Source organism: Danio rerio, chromosome 10 (genome assembly GCF_049306965.1).
Source record: "Danio rerio strain Tuebingen ecotype United States chromosome 10, GRCz12tu, whole genome shotgun sequence".
NCBI classification, from domain to species: Eukaryota; Metazoa; Chordata; class Actinopteri; order Cypriniformes; family Danionidae; genus Danio; species Danio rerio.
In genome coordinates this window covers 12,273,451-12,286,554 of record NC_133185.1, presented here as the reverse complement: position 1 = coordinate 12,286,554, position 13,104 = coordinate 12,273,451, and the positions used below count along the sequence as shown (strand labels likewise).

The 13,104-nt window shown below is 45.4% G+C and overlaps 1 protein-coding gene across 2 annotated transcripts in view; it reads left to right on the top strand.

Moving 5' to 3' along the window:
- The window catches only part of adamts6 (ADAM metallopeptidase with thrombospondin type 1 motif, 6), a 175,890-nt gene that overhangs the window by 136,687 nt on the left and 26,099 nt on the right, over positions 1-13,104 (top strand). For both annotated transcript variants that reach the window (XR_012386164.1, XM_017358010.3), the window contains exons 19-20: positions 2,484-2,564; positions 6,230-6,393. Coding sequence is in view for 1 of the 2 variants with exons in the window: in XM_017358010.3 (XP_017213499.1) it covers positions 2,484-2,564; positions 6,230-6,393 (245 nt within the window). In the remaining variant the exon portion in view is untranslated. The remainder of the gene's footprint in view (positions 1-2,483; positions 2,565-6,229; positions 6,394-13,104) is intronic.

The following is a 13,104-nucleotide window of genomic DNA, read 5'->3' as shown; positions in this document are numbered from 1 at the left end:
GGCGCTTTGGCCAAGCTTGACATTTTTCATGGAAATGCTGTGGTCTTTTTTTTTATCAGACAACCATGATAAAGCTTTTGTTTTTGGGTCAAGAAACAAGTTGTCAAAATAGAAGCGGTAACACAATATATGAGTATTAATGGCATCATCCAGTAAGAGAATCAATAAAACTTCTAATATTATACGCATTCGTCTGGCCACATCCAAAAGTATTCTCTTTAGTAAGGGACTGTTTTCTCCTTTTAAGGTATAGCTGTTAAATCATCTGGAACTTTAAGGGGGAGTGAAGGGAACAGTGTAGATTCTTCTCTTGTAATGAATTTGCTGTTGCTAAGTTAGTTAGGTTTTCTTGGAGCATGCTGGGATTCTGCTCGAATACAGTTGTGCTCTTTGCCCTTTTCTGTTTTCATGAAACGCTGTCTGCAGCTAATAGGATTTAGCTGTGAATACTTTGGGTTGCAAATAATCTCACAAAGTTCTCTTAGCAGTTATCAATATTTTGCTGAGTGTGTTTTGATGCTGGTATATTGTCTGGTTTAGACCTGTCATGAATAAATCCATGACTGTATCAAGAATTGAAGGTACACTAAAAAAAATTACAGCATTACCGGTGAAAATACAAGTGCACTTTAAATTAACAATTACAGCTAAGCAATGGTTTTACAGCACAGTTGCATCCAAAACTCCACAGATTAGTTACCATCCAAAACTCCACAGTGTCACTCAGAGATGCACAAATGTTCTGCCTTGGTTTTACTTGGAACAATTTTTGATGATGAAATAGAAAAAAGTGTGTATATAATGCCAGTATAAATATTGTGTATAAACTCACTCAATATTTCTTGAACTGTTGTATAAAATCAGTAGTGCATTTGTGATTACTGTGATATTCATTAATAGTTCTTTTTATTGTGTGATATTAATATAATATGTAATAATAGTAATATAATATGTTATATTGCTCTATAATATATTACAAGCATAAAAACAAACCCATAAAAGGATGTTTGTTGTTTTGCTTTTATAACTGGAATTTAATTAACTTAATTGGCTTCATCAATGCAACTCCACACAGAAACTCTAACTGAGCCGAGGCTCGAACCAGCGACCCAGCGACCTTCTTGCTGTAAGGTGACAGCACAACCTACTGCATCGCTTTATTGGCATAGATAGGCAGAGAAGCTCTCACAGCTAAGCATTTTTAGAAGAACACTTTAAAGTATCTGCGTACTGCTCAGTAGGTTCTGCATTTGGATTTAAACATATTACTCGGCCATTAGAAAAGTACGCTATATGCAGTATGAATGTGTGTAGTATGAATGGAAAAGGCTCTATGCACAGCTAGAGTTTTAAAGCCAATGATAAACTTCCGGAAAAAAAAACTTAATGTGACTATTTTCAAATTCACAAGGTTGTTTTTACAGCATCGATGTTGTAATGTTACAATACATTTACTTTAATAGACTTAAGCATTCATTTAGTTTTTCAAGTGTGAAACGAGATTAAAGACCGTTGTAACCAGTAGCGTCGTCAGTAGCAACAGGCTAGCGGAGAAATTCCTTTGAAAATACTGGGGTAAAATAAACTGTCATATTTTAAAGACATGGCAGGGGGAAATGAAATATAATGCAGTGCTTCCTGTCCGATCTGAGACCCACTTCATATTGCATATTTAATAGGCAGTGTAGATCGCAGATTTTTTAAAGAAGTCAGATCTTAAATGTGACAGTTTTGTAATGAAAAGACAGTTCACCTGACCTACCCTCAAGAGTTGCATCGCTTCACTCCCATTCATGAATTCTGAATTCGGGGCATCATTGGATAGCGCAGTGTATATGGCATGCGCACTTCAGAATCTCGCCAGAAGTAGTAGGACATCCGGGTTCTTCTCGAATTTTTGAATTCTATGAATTTGGACATACTACTTGGCTCGCATACCAATTTTAGCGTGCTATATAGTAAGGAAGTATGTGGTTTCAGTATGTGGTTGCCTATTTTTTACTCATACAACTATCTGTAATGGCTTTAAAAAGTAATGAGTAAACAATTTAGAAGTTATTTAAAAAAGGCAACAATTAACATATTTTTTCTTTTATTTTTTAAAGTAATTGCAGAATCACAGTGGAGTATGCAAAACTGCACAACGTTCTAAGAAAGACTTGTCTTAAAAATGCCTTAACACATGTGGTTAGCTTTTAAAAAATAAACTCAAGACAAAAAATTCACTACTTTTACTAATGCTAATTATCACTTAACATATTCATTTAAGAACCACTCCTAAAAATATCACTAAATACATACGTTGGGCAGACTGGTTGATTAGAGGATCATCATTGCCTAAAAATATTGCCATTGAGGTTAGCAGCACCCACCATGCAAAAAATTCCTTTAAAACCAAAACGTGCACATATGTACATTTACAGACAACAGCAAAATACTGCTTTATTTTGTACATGTTTAAAATAAAGCTGTACATTTTGCAGGTTACATGGAGGTCGTCCAGATACCAAAAGGGTCGGTTCACATTGAAATCAGAGAAGTGGCCGTGTCAAAGAACTACATTGGTGAGTGTTTGTATTTATCTTCTTGAAAGCTTTGTTCACAAAGGCATCCTGGGTACAAAGTGGTGAAGTGGTTTGTGCTAGACTTTGTTTTGGGTGTAAATCTGGATCAGTGTGACAGCATCCTTGCTCTCATGTTTTATATTTGCAGTTTGTCTTAAGACGGGCCCTTTGTCTTTTTCCAACCGCAAGCTGAGTAAAACCATCATGGCAACTAATTAAAACAATCAAACAAGCGGGTCCAATTAAGTTGTTTTGAGTGCAGACATAAATATAGGCTATGTGTATGACAGCTTGTTGAATTTTTTTGTATGTCATACTGATGCAAAGTTCTCTTCTGGTTGTGTTCTGGTGCAGAGATTGTGAGCATATTTAATGAAATTATAAAACACTCATTTATTCTCTTTTAGATTTGCATGCCATGTTTGTCGAATACAAACACATGGCCCTGTTTCAATAGAGGAACATTTGACTCTTAATGTTTGACAAGTATTTGGCTAATAAAGACAGCATGCATGCAGAATTGGTTCAGGTGATGTCTAATGTCAGTCTTTTCATTTTATTTCTACCTGAACCAACTGTATTCTGGTTAGTATTGTCTAGTGTATATTATATAATTTATGTTTACATGGCCACCAATAATCCGATTTTAACAGGATTAAGACAATACTCTACCAAGAGTCTATCAAGTAAACAGGGATTTTAGATTAATTTAATCCGATTAAGGTCATAATCGAACTAAACAAACATGGGATTAAGACATGTGGAGTATGCCAATTTTAGTCTCATTATTAAAGTGCTGCACAGACATATAAACACCTTAACCAAACTATTACCTCCAACATTTCTGCCACATTTTGTGACAGAATAGTCTTTACATACACAGCTGTTTGACATTATTCTCTGCACCTACCAAGTCAGTGAAGGACCACAGACACCTGCATTACAAAATCTATCAAATTCTGTTAACACAACACTCTTCCAGCAGTTCAAACTCACATCCAATATCTCGTTTGCCACTGGGGGCATGCATGAAATGTTCCTAAATGAAAGTGAAACAGCCGAACTGCAGTTAAAGTCAACAAATTGAAAATGAAACACCCAAAATTACATGAAACTTTGGAGGAAACGTGGATAGTGTTGTGACGATAATGTTAATCGAATTATGCAAAACAGGATCATGAAATGAAGATTCAAAAAGCAACTTATGGAAACTCCTTCATTTTATTATTGTCTTATTAGGATTAATGCAAATAATTCAAGTAATGATGTCCAGGTAAACTTAGTCACTGTCTAATTGGCAAAATATTAATTCTAGGTGTGTACAAGATGCAAATTCTTAATTTTTTAAAATTTCTGTTCACAGACACTATTAAGACAAATTATTTACAATTCGTTTGTACTTTTGTTTCTGTGGTTTTTAAAGCTTATATTTTTTAGAAAAAGGTTGTTTAAACATAAAACTATTTTGCCAAATTTGTTTTTTTTTATACTAAAATCCAATTAGTAAATCTTTCTTTAAACAAAGCATGCAAACCGATTGCCTTAAAAAAACAAGTACGGTAAAATAGGAAGTAGTACCAACAAGTGCCTGTCTACTATTGTGCACTTACTAGAGAGTTCCAGTAACCTAAAATTACTTTGTATAGTATACTTGATCATTTTCTTCAGATATACTTGTCTTAGTACTTTTGTGTTTCCTAGGGGTGTGCTTTCAAAAACCATCAATAACCAACTTACAGTAGTTGCATTTCCAATGTTACAAAAATAGTTTGTCAAATCTATAGTTTCAATGAACATTCGCAAACCGCGTCGCAAACGTGTACACTCACAACTATACCTCTAGAGCTGTAGTTAAACATAGTTCCTAGTTGTGTTTTATTCTCAGTTATCCCCACTATGCCCTAAAAATACTTTCAGGATATTTATACAGTTCAGTTTTATCAATTGTCATATTGACGTTGACGTCATATTGCGCTCCCTTCACAATGCACTTTAAAAACATTAAATGCCATTTAACGAGTGCATGTTTTTTTTTTTTTTTTTACTAAAACTAATAGTGGAGTTTTTTTGTGTGTAAAGCAATATAATTTGCACAAAAATTATAAGGTTATTCTCTAAAGAAGTTGTTACTCCACTACGTTTACAGAATCATTATGGATGTTTTATAATAAAACAAATGTGGTTCAAACGATAGATCTGTGAAAAAGCAACTATGGGTTTTGGAAAACACTCATCACTACATCGTTCTTTTGACAAGCTGTGCATCGCACTATGATAGTTCAGTTATGTCGTTGTTTGGGAAACACACTTATCTGGGTTACGACTGGAAGGTAATCCGCTGCATAGAACATATGCTGGAGTAGTTGGCGACCCCAGATAAATCAAGGACTAAGTCGAAAGAAAATTAAGCAATGAATATCCATTTTTAAAAATATTTTCTGTTTATGAGACCATACCCTAACTACTAATAGATCCTCAACAAACAATTTTTAGTTTCAAACTAACAATTCAGTAAATAACATTTAAACACATATACAATATACATTTGATTCACCATGAACATGTTGTTTAGTGTAAAACATGTTGAAGATTAGCCAACAGGCCTCCAATTGATTAAATTACAAGTTTGACGTTTGAGTAAATTATTATTTTCACCCTGCAAGTTACTGTAACTCTACAAAACCTTATATGAAATATGTATTTTAAATTATTAAGTAAAGCTAACTAACTATATATGAGTCAGCAAAGCTATTAGATTTTACAGTGTAAAGAAAAACTAAAGAAATTTATAGTTCTTTATAAAAGTTCAAAGTTCATAGTTCATTTTCATTTTATACAATTCACAATTGATCTTGCACTACAATTTGTTGATTTTACCCATATTTTTTTTACCAGGATAATATTTAGCTAACATATTCAACTAAATACTTTTCCATTTAAAGGTTTTTTTTATAATGACAGTTAATTTCTTTGTTTAACACTTAAAAAAAAATTGGTGTACCTTTTAAAAAACAACTTGAAGTATTCTTAAATTGTAGCAAAAACAAATCAATCATTTATTAATTTTCTTTTCGGCTTAATCCCTTAATTAATCTGGGGTCTCTACAGTGGAATGAACTGCCAACTTATCCAGCATATTTTTTATATAGCGGATGCCCTTCCAGCTGCAACCCATCTCTGGAAACCATCCATACACACTCATTCACACTTACTATACTACGGACAATTTAGCCTACCCAATTCACCTGTATTGCATGTCTTTGGACTATGGGGGTAACCGGAGGAAACCCACGTGAACATGCAAACTCCACACAGAAATGCCAACTGACCCAGCCGAGGCTCGAATCAGCTACCTTCTTGCTGTTAGGCTACAGCACTATCTACTGCGACACCGCATTGTCAAAAACAAAACATCTGGATTTTTCGACAATTTGTCCTAAATATTAGGTCAAGTGAGCGTTGATGGCATGTGTGAAGAAAGCAGACTTTCACCTGAGAGCTGAGATCTTGAAGCTGCGCAGTGACTGAAAGTGAGATTAGAAATGACCCCTGACATCAGGAAGCCTGTGCTTCTCTCTAAGATGATGATCGTGTTGATGAATGACAGCAATGACATCACTCTCTAACTCATGTTGGGTTATTAACATGTGCTCTCGCTGTCACAGCTTTGAAATCGGAGGGAGATGACTATTACATCAATGGAGCCTGGACCATTGACTGGCCTCGCAAGTTTGACATTGCAGGAACAGCCTTTCACTACAAGAGGCCGACTGATGAACCTGAATCACTTGAAGCTCTAGGGGCCACCATGGAAAATTTGGTGGTTATGGTGAGTAGATGTTAATCTTTCTTTTATTCAAAATAAAATATTGTTAGTACTGCTACAGAAGAATTAATTGAATTAGCCATTGAAATGATTCATTCAAAACTGCTGCTTCATTTAGAAAAGAAGCAAGTGAACAATTTAATGAGTAGATCATTGAATCATTCACTTGGTTCATTCAAAAATAGATTAATTACGAAACAAAACACCAGTGTGTTGTTTTGTGACAAACAAGGTTTAGCATTAATTAACAAGTTTAGCTGCTTTAGCTTGCTTACAACTTTCCACTGCAAAACAAAATGGGTACATCTGTCTTAACTGTAACTTACTCATGTATAATAGGTTCATACTGAAAACGTAGCCCTATATTAATTTCTGGAGGTCTCGAATTATGTAGCCAGAGATGTCGCTCCCCAGAAATGTATATGGGTTGTTGGGTTGTTGAAATTTTAAACCACTAATCTACTACATTTTGTGATTGTATAAGCAGTTATAGACTGATTTCACCCAGTCACCATTTTAAACAGCGAAATCGAGGTTGCAGTTGGAAGAAACCTGGAAGTATCGCCTGAGTCACACAGGAATGCTGTGTACCTGGCTGTATATCTTATCAGCGAAAAGAAAATGACACATATTCATATTTTCACAGCCCTTCGAGTAAATCGAAGATCCGGTTTGAATGAATAGTGAAAATAAAAAGGGATATCAGACCTCATTTTTAGTTAAGAGAAATGGCACTGGTTAGCTAACGTTTTCTTTCCCAAACACAAGTTTCAGATGCCATTTATCTAACTCAAGTTAATGAACCTTCGAGGTTACAGAAGTAACCCTTCGTTCCCCGAGGAGGGGAACGGAAGTGCCATAAGTGGATGAAATCCACGATGGGAGGATTCGGATCAGAAGCCGCTTGTCTGGAGAGTATTGAACGGGCCAATGAATGAAATTAATTGGCAGCGTAAGCTTGCGCAGGTGTGTGGCATCTGCAATTATCTCAGCATATAAGCACACCTGAAGCCAGCAGACGCCATCCTTTTAAGCTGAAGAGACTTTCAAACAGCTAAGGGACAGTCATTATGGCGACGGAGTATGGCACTTCCGTTCCCCTCCTCGGGGAACGAAGGGTTACTTCTGTAACCTCGAACGTTCCCCTTCGGTTGGGGAACTTCAGTGCCATAAGTGGATGAAATCCACGATGGGAGAAGTATGGAAAGCGCCATAATGACTGCACCTTACCAACACCCCCGATGAGGAGATAGTCAAGCAAGCGTGACGCACCCACATCATGGGGGGCGCGGTCCTCCAACGTGTCCCTGGCCCTAATTTATCCTACTTCAACAGAAGTTTTACGGATTTAGATATATTTTTTGGGAAGTCGTGAGCATCTAGATAATTCTAGGAAATACGACAGTACGTTGGGAAGCGTGCAATCCCGATAGGGAGGACGCTGCGGAGGCCATCCGTTACCCAAAGGGGGGATAGATGGCAGAATTACATATGGACTAGCCCTAAAAAGGGGGAGTACTCATAGCAAAAGCGTGGTTAGCGGAGAGGGAAGACACGGGTCCGCCCAGGGGGGGGACTTAACTGTGGCGGAATGAGCATATGGGATCGCCTAGTGGGGATCACGCATAGCAGGCACCTATACCCAAAACGCGGGCTGACCAGCGGGCAGACCTACGACGTAGTGGGCCAGCAAGTGACTCCTCCGCTGAGTCAGTGCTGGGGGCCACGGAGGAATCTGCAGGGCTCACCTGACGGGGAACTTTACTGACAGATAAAAAGGCGCACATACCTCCGTGTTAGGGAGAATGGCGCAGCAAGCGTGTTTCAACACCCTACCGAGTTGTCTCCTCAATCACCAAAGGGTTACCTAATACCCTTGAGGAAACCGGCTCCACTCGCAGATTGTAAAACCTTGCAAATGTGTTGGGTGTCGCCCAGCCCGCAGCTCTACAGATGTCTGTTAGAGAGGCGCCGCGTGCACGCGCCCAAGAGGATGCAACGCTCCGAGTGGAGTGTGCACGTACTCCCGGGGGACACGGCTGACCTCGACTCGAATAAGCGAGTGAAATGGCATCCACAATCCAGTGGGATAATCCGGTCCACATAAATGCGCAGAGCGCGAACTGGACAAAGTAAAGAAAGGGCTGGGTCTGCCTCCTCCGGGGGCAGCGCTTGCAGGTTCACTACCTGATCTCTAAAGGGGGTGGTAGGAACTTTGGGCACATAACCGGGGCAGGGTCTCAGGATGACGTGAGAGTAATCCGGCCCGAATTCCAGGCACGAGTCACTGACCGAAAATGCCTCCAGGTCCCCGACCCTCTTGATGGAGGCCAACGCAACCAGCAGAGCTGTCTTCAGGGACAGAAATCTTAGAGATACTGATTCGAGTGGCTCAAAGGGATCGGATCGCAGACTCGTGAGAACGAGGGCGAGATCCCAAGAGGACATGAGAGGGGGGCGAGATGGATTAATTCGCCTAGCACCCCTAAGGAACTGGATGACCAGGTTATGCTTTCCCACGGTGCCGCCAGCTACCGCGCTATGATAAGCGGAGATGGCGGCCACGTAAACCTTGAGAGTGGAGGGCGACAGCCTGCTGTCCAACTTCTCTTGAAGGAAAGAGAGCACAACACTAATCTGGCAATTTCGGGGGTCTTCTCTGCGAGAGACGCACCATTCAGTGAATAGACTCCACTTCAGGGCGTAGGCGCGCCTCGTGGAGGGGGTTCTAGCCTGAGTGATGGTATTAACCACCGCAGTCGGTAGGTTACCTAAGTCTTCCTCGCGTCTAAGAACCACACGTGGAGGTTCCAAAGATCGGGGCGAGGGTGCCAGATGGTGCCCTGTCCCTGAGAGAGTAGGTCCTCTCTCAAAGGGATCCGCCAGGGGAGGGCCGTCGCGAGGAGTGAGAGCTCTGATATCCAGGTCCGGTTGGGCCAAAGGGGCGCAACTAGCAGAACCTGTTCCTCGTCCTCCCTGACCTTGCACAGAAACTGCGCGAGCAGGCTCACTGGGGGAAACGCATACTTGCGCATGCCCCGAGGCCAGCTGTGGGCCAGTGCATCCGTGCCGAGAGAGCCCTCGGTCAGGGAAAAAAACAACTGGCAGTGAGCGTTCTCGGGGGAAGCAAACAGATCGATCTGGGCCTCCCCGAATCGCGCCCATATCAGCTGAACAGACTCGGGGTGGAGTCTCCATTCTCCAGGGCGTAACAGCTGTCATGAGAGCGCATCGGCTGCACGATTGAGCGTGCCTGGAACGTAAATGGCGCGCAGCGATTTCAGCTGCGGGTTACTCCAGAGGAGCAGACGGCGGGCGAGCTGAGACATGCGGCGAGAGCGCATACCCCCCATGCGGTTGATATACGCCGCCGCCGCCATACTGTCCGTCCTGACCAGCACGTGTTGCCGCTCCAGCACCGGTAAAAAGCGGTGGAGAGCGAGGAACACTGCCAACAGCTCTAGGCGATTGATATGCCAATGCAGCTGGGCACCCTTCCACAGGCCCGCAGCCGCATGCCCGCGACACACGGCCCCCCAACCCGTGTTGGAAGCGTCTGTTGAAACAACAACATGGCTGGACGCCTGTCCTAGAGGCACACCGGCCTGTAGGAACGAGGGGTCGTTCCAAGGGCTGAGGGCGCGGCGACACAGCGCAGTAACCGAGACCCGGTGTGTGCCCGCGTGCCAGTGCCAGTGCGATCGTGAAGCCAGTGCTGAAGTGGTCTCATATGGAGCAACCCGAGCGGCGTGACGGCGGCTGCGGATGCCATATGCCCCAGGAGCCTCTGAAAGAACTTCAGTGGGACCACTAGTTTGCTGTCGAGCTCCCTCAGACAGTTCAGCAACAGGCGAGCGCGTTCCTCGGAGAGGTGCGCTACCATGGTGATCGAGTCCAGCTCCATCCCGAGAAAAGAAATCCTCTGCACGGGGGCGAGTTTGCTCTTTTCTTGGTTGACCTGAAGCCCCAGTAGGCGGAGATGCCGAAGCACCTTGTCCCTGTGCATAATCAATTGCTCCCGCGAGTGGGCTAAAATCAGCCAGTCGTCGAGATAATTGAGTATGCGAATGCCTGCGAGCCGAAGGGGCGCTAGGGCACCCTCCGCGAGTTTGGTGAAGACCCGCGGAGACAGAGAGAGCCCGAAGAGGAGGACCTTGTACTGCCACGCTCGACCCTCGAACGCAAACCGCAGAAATTGGCGGTGGCGTGGAAGAATGGAGACATGGAAATACGCGTCCTTCAGGTCTATGGCTGCAAACCAATCCTGAGGACGAACGCATTGGAGAATGCGCCTCTGCGTGAGCATTCTGAACGGCAGCCTGTGCAGACAGCGGTTCAAAACGCGCAGATCTAGGATTGGCCGTGACCCACCGCTCTTTTTGGGTACGATGAAGTATGGGCTGTAAAACCCACTCTCCATCTCGGCTGGAGGAACCGGCTCGATTGCACCCTTCGCCAGGAGGGCAGCAATCTCCTCTCGCAAGACAGGGGCGGACAGGGGGTTGACCCTGGAGAAATACACGCCCGTAAACTTGGGGGGCCGTTTCGCGAACTGAATCGCGTAACCGAGTCTGATTGTGCGTATGAGCCACAGCGAGGGGCTGGCCCGCGCTAACCAGGCAGGCAGAGCCCTCGCTAATGGAGTCATCGCTACAATCGCTGACGTACCAGCGGTGGGGCAGCGCGGAGTGGGTGTGCTGATCCGGGAAGCACGAGGGTCCCGCGAAAGAGCTGGAGGAGAGCGATTCGCTCTGGCTCCGCACCCTGACTCCGGAGAGGGGGCTGGAGGGCTGAGGGAAGGGAGACCGTCCCCCCAGCGCTCGTGAGCCACTGGCGAAGCACGTAGAGTCTGCGAGCCGGAAGGCAGCGCGTCCCGGACTGGCAGAACTCGTGCAGTCACATCCGGGGAAGGGAAAAAGTGCTCTTTTACTGATGTTTTGGTGGCACTGAAAAGTACCGTTGTTATCGGGGCCCCACCCTCCAGCGGGGAAAGAGCAAGTTTCCTCTTCTCCGGATAGCCTGTCTCAGGGACGCTTCGCGATCCGTTTACCGGACTTAACGGCGCCCTGGGCAGGAGGGGCTGCCTGCTTTCGAGGTGTACGCCGCGCCCGCTTGGCCGGAGGCGCTGGCGGGGGCGGGGCAGCACTCGTTGGCGGGCGCCCTCGGCGAGGAACAGCGGAGGTGGATGGCTCGGCGGGCGGAGCGGGCTTACGGCCACGCCGATAGATGACATTGCCCATCGCATCCGACTGCTCTTTCACCGCCTTGAATTCCTGGGTGAATTCACCGACGGTGTCGCCGAACAGGCCAGCCTGGGATATGGGCGAGTCAAGAAAGCGAACTTTGTCAACATCGCGCATATCGGCCAGGTTTAGCCAGAGGTGGCGTTCCTGAACCACAAGTGTGGACATCGTCCACCCCAGCGCACACGCGGCGGACTTAGTAGTCCGAAGAGCATAGTCGGTCGCGGTGCGCAGCTCATGTAATAAGCTTGGGTTGGATCCGCCCTCGTCCAGCTCGGCCAGCACCTGCGTTTGGTAGCGCTGGTAGGTGGCCATCGCGTGCAAAGCAGAAGCAGCCTGGCCCGCAGCCTTATAAGCTCTGGCTCCGAGGGAGGCAGACAACCTACAGGCTTTGGACGGGAGGCGGGGCAAACCCCGCCACGTAGAGGCGCCGCGCGGACAAAGATTGACCGCGATAGCGCGCTCCACTGACGGGATCGCCTCATACCCCCTGGCAGCTCCGCCGTCAAGGGCGGTGAGGGCGGAGGCACATGCAGCACGGGCAGAGAAAGGTGCCCTCCAAGACTGCGTGAGCCTACTGTGCACTTCCGGGAAGAAGGGGACGAGAGGCTTCGAAGGCTTCGCCTTCTGGTCCTCTACGTAGCACCCATCTAGTCGGTCCGGCCGCGGAGCTGGGGGATAAACCATCTCCAACCCCACGGCCGAAGCAGCCCGGGAAAGCACGGCTAACATGTCCGCTTCAGGATCCGGTTTTTACAGCGCTCACCTGCCTGGAGGGGGCGAGCGGGTCCGGATCTTCATCGGACAGTGAAAGCCCACCCTCCGATGCCGCAGAGGACATCTGATCTCCGGTGTCAGCGAGTGTGAGAGCTACCATCTGGTTAGACGGATCACTCCCACTACCCGAAGCTTGGATGGAGCGCCGTGAGGAGCGAGAGGTCCGCGAGCCTGTGGGCGGCGGATTATCTCCCGCTGAAACCCTCAGATCTGCCCGAGCGCCTGCTGCTTTTTTAGAACAGGAGGCAACTGGGGTGGCTCGCTCTCTTGCGAAAGTTAGCCGCGATCTTAGCTGTGCAACGGTCATGGCATCGCAATGACGACATGAACCGCCCGCGAGCACCGCATTAACATGCTGGACCCCCAAACATGCAATGCAGTGATCGTGTCCATCATCCGGAGCCAGGAAACCCCCGCATCCAGAAACGCACAGTCGAAACGCCATCCTGAAAAGGACGTGCTGCACGACTGTGTTGCTCTTTTAGGAAAGTTTGCAACAATACGCACCGCTCTGGAGGACCGGACCCAAAGAACCGCAGGCAAGGGAGAAACCCAGCTCGACCGTCTGCCACCGCGAAAACCCACTCTGGACCGGGAGACACACTCGTTCGCTCTGAAGTGCTGATCAGGAACCCTCATCGACTCACTCAGAAAGGATCTGAAGCGAAAAGGATGGCGTCTGCTGGCTTCAGCT